General features: G+C 44.6%; 1 protein-coding gene across 1 annotated transcript; it reads left to right on the top strand.

The window, feature by feature from the left end:
* Window positions 1–487: 487 nt before the first annotated feature.
* LOC105806496 (epithelial membrane protein 1-like) lies at window positions 488–5,787 on the top strand. Its single transcript, XM_012639636.1, has 4 exons — window positions 488–600; window positions 2,513–2,609; window positions 2,714–2,854; window positions 3,533–5,787. Exons 1-4 carry the CDS (start codon window positions 523–525, stop codon window positions 3,703–3,705), a joined length of 489 nt encoding a protein of 162 aa, XP_012495090.1. The 5' UTR covers window positions 488–522; the 3' UTR covers window positions 3,706–5,787.
* Window positions 5,788–8,233: the final 2,446 nt, after the last annotated feature.

Below are 8,233 nucleotides of genomic sequence, written 5' to 3'. Positions count from 1 at the left end.
TGCTATACTGTAGAAGGCATTCACTTCTACTAAAATTCTGGATGAGCAATTTGATGGAAGCATGGACATGTCCCTAGTGGAAAATGGAAATTTCTATGACATCGTCGCACAGAGACCTGAAAATTACAAAGGCCCTTTAAAAATCGGAGTCCTACTTTTGGCCTCTGAAACACAAACAAAATAAAATATTAACAGTTGTCGTAAAATGTACTTCTTTTTTGAAATAGGCCGTATTAGAGAAATGGGTAGGTAGATACCTGAGAAGAAACTGACTTATGTTTACATTTAGGTATGTGGAAATAGATGAACAAGCACTTAGTCATATCGGAGCTAAGTTAACAAGGTATTTTCAGGAATTTTTGAGGAAGTTGTGATGGTTTTTATTGCAAATCTTCCCCATTTTAGCAGATAGCCCACATGTGGGAAAGCCGAATTGTCTTACTGAATCCAATGGTAATCTTTTTGTCCCTTCCTTTTTCTTTTCAGAACTCTCTTTGTTCACGAGTTACCAAAGAAGCCAAGATGTTGGTCTTGCTGGCTGGTATCTTTGTGGTCCACATCGCCACCGTTATCATGCTATTTGTTTCCACCATTGCCAACGTGAGTAACGTTCTTTTGTTCTCTCATTCATTAAGAAATCACTTGAATATTTGCACCAAGTACTACAAAAGGAGTTTAAGCCATAATTCTTGCCCTTTGTGAACTTACAGCTTAGTCGTGGAAAAAAAAAATAAACACACACTTGCACTTCAAACAATTAAATGACAAGAGGATAAAAGTGAGTGTTCCTATGAGTGATCTTGCCAGGGCTGTGGGCATTTAGAGGCTGGAGGATACAGTGGGGCCTCTTCAGTCTCTAGAGGGGCTTTAGGGGAACTTGGAGGACTGGCGGACGGGTGAGGTTTCCCTTAGTGAAAGACGGATGGTGGAAAGAATGTAGGGATGCCTTCCAGGTGCGGGTGCTAGCACAGGGGCACCTGTGGGAAGGACCAGCTTTGGTCATGGCATAACAAGGACACTCACGTGGCTGGAGCAGAACGTCCCTTCCTTCTGGGAACTTGGATTAGGAGGATGGATTGGAAGGAGTGAGGGGAGGAAAGGCTTTGATTGCCAGACTGACGAATTCAAGTTTTAAGTGGAGAGTAGCATGTGAAAGTGAAATTTTGCAAGATTTACCTGGTGCCACTGAATTAACTCACTCAGACAAAACAATATAAAAATATCCTGCGGAGGTATCGCTAGTCTCTTCTCTCTGAACCTTGGGCTACTCTGACCTCTAGTGGCAGTGGATAGCGCCCGACTTGTGTTGGCTGTGCTTTTCTCAGAAAAAAGAAGACAGCTCCTTGGACTTAAAAACCAAGGCCACCAGTCACTAGACAGGCAAACGATGGTTCCAGAATCTGTTTAGGTCCTTTTAACAGTTAAAGGATAAATAGGTTTTAAAGTTCAGACAAGCTTTGGAAATGCACGTGGGTGCGATTACATGCAAAGCTCATTAAAGCGTAACTGTGGTAAGATACAACCCCTGCCCGTGCGGCCTCCTCCAGATTTTGTAATTTAGTCATTCTGTATGCCAGCTCCTAGATCTCTCAGCATAAGTCCGATAAACTTCTTTAGAGGGTATGAATGGGTGCTACGGTGCTGCGTATCTGTGAGTCATCAGCCCCTAATGTAGGGCTCAGCACACGGTTGTTTATTGAATGGAGAGCAGGTGATTGCATGTCCTTGGTCCTGCCTTTCCAGCGTGTGCATTTGCATGGTGCATTTGCGTGGTGCATTTGCGTGTGTATGTGTGTGTGTAGACTGGACCCTGCATTTGTTTTCTATTCCAGAAGGATAATTGTTTTCTTTGGGCCAGGTAGGAAGTGATGCCCGGGGAATCTGTTCTGGTCACCCTTCCACTTCCAGTGGCCCCCACAGGAAAGCTCCCGCTGTGCTATGTTACTATGAAATTACTCTGCATGTTGTGACAGTCAAATCAGATCCTTCTGTTTAGACGAAAGTGGCTTATTGACCACCCAGACTCATTGCGCTTTTCCCAGTAGCTCTTATGTTTCTTAGTCATCTCCAGTTGGACATTTTCCTTAACATTCTCCCCCCTTGTTAGCCAGGCCCTTCAATGAAACAGTCTTGATAGAGGGTATGAATTGCGCCTACTTAAAACCAATGTCCTCACCCCGGCTTTCTCTTTCTTAGAAACTTAGAATTTTACATCACTGTGGTTAAATTACTTCCATTTTTTTTTAAAGTCATGAAGAATGTGAAGCCCAGAGAGGCTAGGAGATTTTTGTTTTCCCAGGTTTCACATTCTTCTCTTTTTTATCCCTGGGGACCTTTGTGACTTCAGTTTTAATCAGACCTATTTCCATCCGGAGATAGTCTGCTTAGCCATATTTCTGGCTAAATAGAGTGTCTTGATTAAGATTTGGTCCTGGCGCAAACTGATCTGTTATTTTCTTTTTAAAGCAGAGGATCAGTTTTTAATCCACTTTTTCTTTCCTTCTGGTTTTAGGTCTGGCTGGTTTCAAGTAGCACAGATATGTCAGTAGGTCTTTGGAAATTCTGCTCCTCGGGCAGCTGTAACGACTCCCTGCCATATGCCAATGAAGGTAGTTATAAAGATATGGATCTGGAGGGGACAATGGTGTGGTCAGGGACACGTCCAGCCCCTGGGGTGGCCTAATGCCCTTGCTCTCCTCACCTGTGTCCACAGATGCCCTCAAGACAGTGCAGGCCTTCACGATTCTGTCCATCATCTTCTCCGTCATCTCCCTCGTGGTCTTCGTGTTCCAGCTCTTCACCATGGAGAAGGGAAACCGGTTCCTCCTCTCGGGAGCCACCATGCTGGTGTGCTGTGAGTATCTCAGGGGCAGACTCCAGTTTATGCAGGAGAAGCCTGTACGTCCATTTTACCACGGGTGCTCCTGGCAACTTGAACAGACGAGTACATGGCTCAGAGAAACTGCCTTGGACATTTTTCTCCTCTGGTTATTTGTTCTCTTGTGGAGGACTTTGGATTAAGAAGCCTGTTTTGCTTCATTGTTTAAAACCAGTGCTCCTGGGTAGATACCAGGTGGGGGCCACTCCCATCAGTAGCGCGGGTATACAAGGCACTCGCGGGAGGTGAGGTCTGAGGAAGGATGTGCACTGCCACAGTGCACGAGGTTTTTGCGATTCTCATTCGCCTGTCATTCTTCCCCAATGCACCCAGTTTGGTGGAAGGCTCCCTGAAGAGCCTGCCTAGCCATGCTGGGGTCCAGATGGGACAGTTGGGTGGCGGGCCTGGCATTCCGTGTTTTATTTCCCATTTGCAGCCACACAAACCGGTGCAGATATGGGAGCCCAGACACCACTCATCTATCAACACTACTGTCAAGCTTGGTCCAGGGCAAATCAAGAGAACTACTGTTTAGGGACAAACAACCAGAGTTTATTTTCCCATTGCCAAGGAGGGAAATAGGATCTTTAAATTATAAAAAAACTTTTTCTTGCTTTTAACAAAAACTTACACATCTTTTTCCTCCTCCTGCAGGGCTATGCATTATGATCGGGGCGTCTGTCTACACTCACCATTATGCAAACAGCAATACAGACTACTTCCTGGGGACGCAGAATCACCACGGCTATTGCTTCATCCTGACCTGGATCTGCTTCTGCTTCAGCTTTATCATCGGCATTCTCTACCTGGTCCTGAGAAAGAAATAGGGCTGAACAAGTTCACGGGGATCTGGGGGGTGGGAGGAGGACCGTTGAACCTGGGAGGGAGGTGGAAGATGCTGTAGGAAAAACCAAGACAGGGGAGGGGGTGGGAAGGGGGAGGAAGTGGGAAGAGGCCAAAACCCAAACCGTTACTGAGGAGATTCTCCACTGCCAAGCCCCTGCCCTTGGGTGAAAGTTGGCTAGTACTTTGGTGCTCCCTTGTTGCCGGCCAGAGAGCCTCCCTCCAGCGCCAGATTTGGCCTCCAGCTGTTCTCAGCAACTCTCACTGCCTGGGGCCCGTCAGCTGCCCCACCTTGGGCTCCACTTCTGAGGGTGAATTCTGGGTCATGCACTGAGGTCCACATACCTACTGCACCAAGTTAAAATAGCGGTACAAGTTTTGGCAAGAGCAGGTATTGCCTTTGTGCTGAATATGCTAAGCCTGGAAGTCATCCCGCTTCTGACCCAAAGCAAAACATCACACATCACATTCGAGTCCGAAGTGCCTACCGGAGGGCTTTGGCTAGCCAGCCGATGTCCCTTTCGAGAACAGATACTTAGCTCTGTGGAATTCAGTGACAGAATGGGAGGAAGAGAGGTGGTTTATAAGGCCAAGTTGGTGGGTTAGCTAAACCAAGAGAGAGAACTTTTCCCAGCGGAAGGCCTGGGGGCTGGTCAGAGCCCAGACCAGACTTCACATGGCTGTCCTTCGTGGATTCCTCTTGCCGTGGACTTTGCTAGGCCTCTCACTTAAAACCAAGGCAGCTCTTCTGGAGTTTCTCTGAAGCCACTAATGAAAGCACCACACAGACTAGGGGATCCAAGGGGCAATCTTACAGCAGTACTATATCAGAGTTATGTTTTTAGGATTCCCCTCAATGCAGTCAATGTATCTTTTAAGTATGTAACAGGAGAGAGATGGACACGGCTCCTTATAACACAATCCTACTATTCTTCCTCTAAATTATAAACTTTTGAGTAAGTTGTGTCTGATTATCCATGTTGGGGAACCGGGCTTCTAGGCTCAGTCGTAGCTCTAGCTTTGACACCTGGCTGAAGTGGTCACCTCTTAGAGGCCCCACCTGTCCCACTTCACAGGTGAGGCGTGGCCATTTTGGAAGCTAATTCAAACACGCACCAAATGAAACCAAAAAACAGGCCCTTGGGTGAAAGGTGCTATATAATTGTGAAATATTAAGCATACTATATATCTGTCATGATGAGAACAGAATGCCTGTGCTCCCAGGAAAATAAGATAATCCCATGAGATAAATCAAAATGTAGGTGATGGGCAGATCTTTTCTTTAGAATAGAAAAAAAAAAAAAGGCAAAAACTCTTGTGGTACCTGGTCAGATGGTAGTCGAGCTGTCTGCTGCCGCAGGAGAATCTCTCTATAGGACTTAGAGGTAGTATGTTATTCCTGGTTAAGCAGGCATCGCTCTGCTCTAGAGCAGCTATTTTAAGCCATCTCAGATTCTGCCTAAAGGGATTTTTGGGGGGGAAGACATTTCCTTTATTACCCTGAGAAGAAGATCTACCCCAGGGAGAATCTGAGATATCTTGCCTACTTTTCTCCATTAGTTTTCTCCTCAATCCATTTCTTTTATACCTTTCCTATTTAGGGAGTTGTTAGGCCATGATTGCTGGTATTTATGTAAAGGGACTATTACTAAGTATATTTCTCTGTGTTTATTCTGGTTAAGGAAATGTTGAAGGCAGGTTCCCAAATGACCTGGGCTGGGATTAGAGAAATTTGCCGGCATAAACTGTGGGATGATGAACATTTTAATTATGATTGAATTATCACATGATTATAGAAGGCTGTCTTATGTGCAGAAGTATACTTACATATCAGATATATCCAAAAGAGATACTCACATTTTGTTAAGAAACTGAACCATGACTGGAGTAAACCATGTATTCCCTTGTCTTTTACTTTTTTTCTGTGACATTTATGTCTCATGTAATTTGCATTACGTTGGTGGGTTGTTCTAGTACTGTATTTGGCTTCTTCATTAATAGATTATTTCATATACTATAATTGTAAATATTTTGATACAAATGTTTATAACTCTAGGGATATAAAAACAGATTCTGATTCCCTTCACTGTGTGAATGTTTTCTTTCTAAAAAAAAAAATGGTGTAAAAATATGGATAATTGTGACATTTATCCCTTATTAAGTTGCCTATCAGTTTGATTTGGACAACTTGACATTTATTTGAGACAATAAGCTACTTTCCGGTAATACATTAGGCATTTTCTGGAATAACTCTTTCGGGCAACTGAATGTTGTTAAATATAGTTTTATCTTGCTTTAATTAAACCTCCTAGGCAAAAAATGGAACTTTGTAAGCTAATACATTAGAGAGAGGTTATGATTTTAAATCAGAATGCCTTGTGACATTTAGAAATGAGACACTTGTAAAGGTTCCTTGAAACAGTGTCTTCAAAACATAAAGTGATTCACAAAGCTGTGCACCATGCACATGTGACATTCACTGCATACAGTGCATACCGGTGGCATAGCTGTGGGCTCCAGGAGTGAAGGAAAGTGTCACTGCCCTCTGTGAGCAGTAGGGACTGGCATCGGTGGAGGAAGAGCAGGGTAGATACTGCGTGTACCTGTGTCATGTCAGCATCGATGTGGTAAGAAGGGTTTTAACGTGGAGAAGGCAATTTGCAGCCTCCTCTGGTCTTGGATGAAATAACGGCACAGAGTAATGCACCAAAAATACACAGTGGAACCTGAACGTGAAACTTCAACATATTTTAAATCAATTAATCAAATAGCATGAATTCTTGATGCCTTCTTGATGCCTTGATGCCTTCTCAGAGGCCTACATGGCTTCTTTGATTGCTCTGGGGTTCTACCACGAGAGGTCCACTTCCCTCCCCTAGCTCTCCCAGGGACTTTTCCCCCCCTGTCATATCCCCAGTCATGAATCAAACTCCTGTGGTACCTAATGAGATGGCGGTTGAGCTGTCTGCTGCCGTAGGGGCATCTCTCTACAGGACTCAGAAGTAGCAGACCCTCCCTCCATCCCTTCCCCAGAGAGAACACTGGTCAGAATCTCCAACAATCTCCCAGCCCTACCCAGGGTGTCCTCTGCTGCCAAGATGGTATTTTCCCCTCGAAAACCTGAATGGTGAATGGGGGTGTATTAGGGTTCACAAGAGAAACTGAACTGATAGGGTGTGTGTGTGTGTGTGTGTGTGTGTGTGTGTGTGTGTGTGTATGTATGTGTGTGTGTGTGTAAAGAGATTTATTTTAAGGAATTGGCTCACGTGCAAGCCCAGAATTTTCAGGGTGGGCCAGGAGGCTGGAGACCCAGGTGGGAGCCGATGCTGCAAGGCCATCTGCGGCAGCTTCCCTCCTGCTGCGGGGAGGTCAGCGTTCGGTTCTGTTTAGGCCTTCACCTGACTGGATGAGGCCCACCCACGTTATGGGGCAATCTGCTTTACTCAAAATCCACCAAGTTAAATGTTAATTTCATCCACAAACACCTTCACAGAAGCATCCAGAAGAAGGTTTGGCCACATATCTGGGCACCCGGGGCCCAGCCACATCGACACATAAAATTAAAGCATCTTGGGGGGAGTATTCCTATCAAGGATAAGGCACTGGTTTACTAAATATTTTCAGAAATGATTTAAAAGAGCTTAAACAGTGAGAATCTTTATGCATAAAGTTGACACTTGGCTCTTGTAGGTAATGCAGTAGCAAGACATGGGGACTATCTTGCAAGATGAGCTTGGATACCCTATGAAAGGACAGAAAGTTGTCACAGTCCCTTTTATAAAGGAGCTTAATAAATATTTGTTGAATTAAATGTCTTATGTAGAGTCAACTTGAATTAAAGTGGTTAAGTAAATAATCTTAGGTAAAATTTTTGTAAGTTATGAGTAAAGAGAGAGTGTGAGCTACAGAACTCACCATGACCACTTGAGAATGGGGTCCATAGAAAAATGATAACTTATTTATTCATCAAGGTGATAAACTTGAGGTACAAGTTGTTCTTAGACAACTATTATTATATCACTCTGCCTTGAACTCAGCCATTGCAGTCCCTGTGCAAAACCCCACTGGCTTTTAGGCATGCAAAAAAAATTCAGAAGGGCCTTCTTCAGAAGGTATGTGAAAACCAAGAGGGTGTTGAGCAGGACTCTGCAGGACTCTGCACTTGAACAAAAGCAGCTCTCTTCGATGTTTACTAAGAAATAGCCACAATGTACCAAAGTACTGTACAGATAAAATGTCCCAGCAGAGGCTGGGCATGGTGGCTCATGCCTGTAATTCCAGCACTACAGCACTGTGGGAGGATGGCTTGAGACTGGGAATTCGAGACCAACCTGGGCAACATAGTGAAACCCCATGTTAACAAAAAATTTTTAAAAATAGCCAGGTGTGGTGGTGCACACCCATAGTCCCAGCTACTTGGGAGGCTGAGGCAGGAGGATAGCTTGAGCCCAGGAGTTTGAGGCTGCAGTGAGCTATGATCACGCCACTGCACTCTAGCCGGGCGACAGAGCC

This window comes from Propithecus coquereli, unplaced genomic scaffold (assembly GCF_000956105.1).
Source record: "Propithecus coquereli isolate 6110/MARCELLA unplaced genomic scaffold, Pcoq_1.0 Scaffold1418, whole genome shotgun sequence".
NCBI classification, from domain to species: domain Eukaryota; kingdom Metazoa; phylum Chordata; class Mammalia; order Primates; family Indriidae; genus Propithecus; species Propithecus coquereli.
The sequence above is the reverse complement of the archived record's forward strand: the minus strand, read 5'-3'. Positions and strand labels throughout refer to the sequence as shown.

Excerpts from the sequence above, each read along its gene's own strand:
- LOC105806496 (XM_012639636.1), top strand. The coding sequence starts at position 523 with ATGTTGGTCTTGCTGGCTGGTATCTTTGTGGTCCACATCGCCACCGTT. Across the intron at positions 601-2,512 it reads TTGTTTCCACCATTGCCAAC|GTCTGGCTGGTTTCAAGTAG; the intron begins GTGAGTAACGTT and ends TTCTGGTTTTAG. Across the intron at positions 2,855-3,532 it reads AGCCACCATGCTGGTGTGCT|GGCTATGCATTATGATCGGG; the intron begins GTGAGTATCTCA and ends CTCCTCCTGCAG.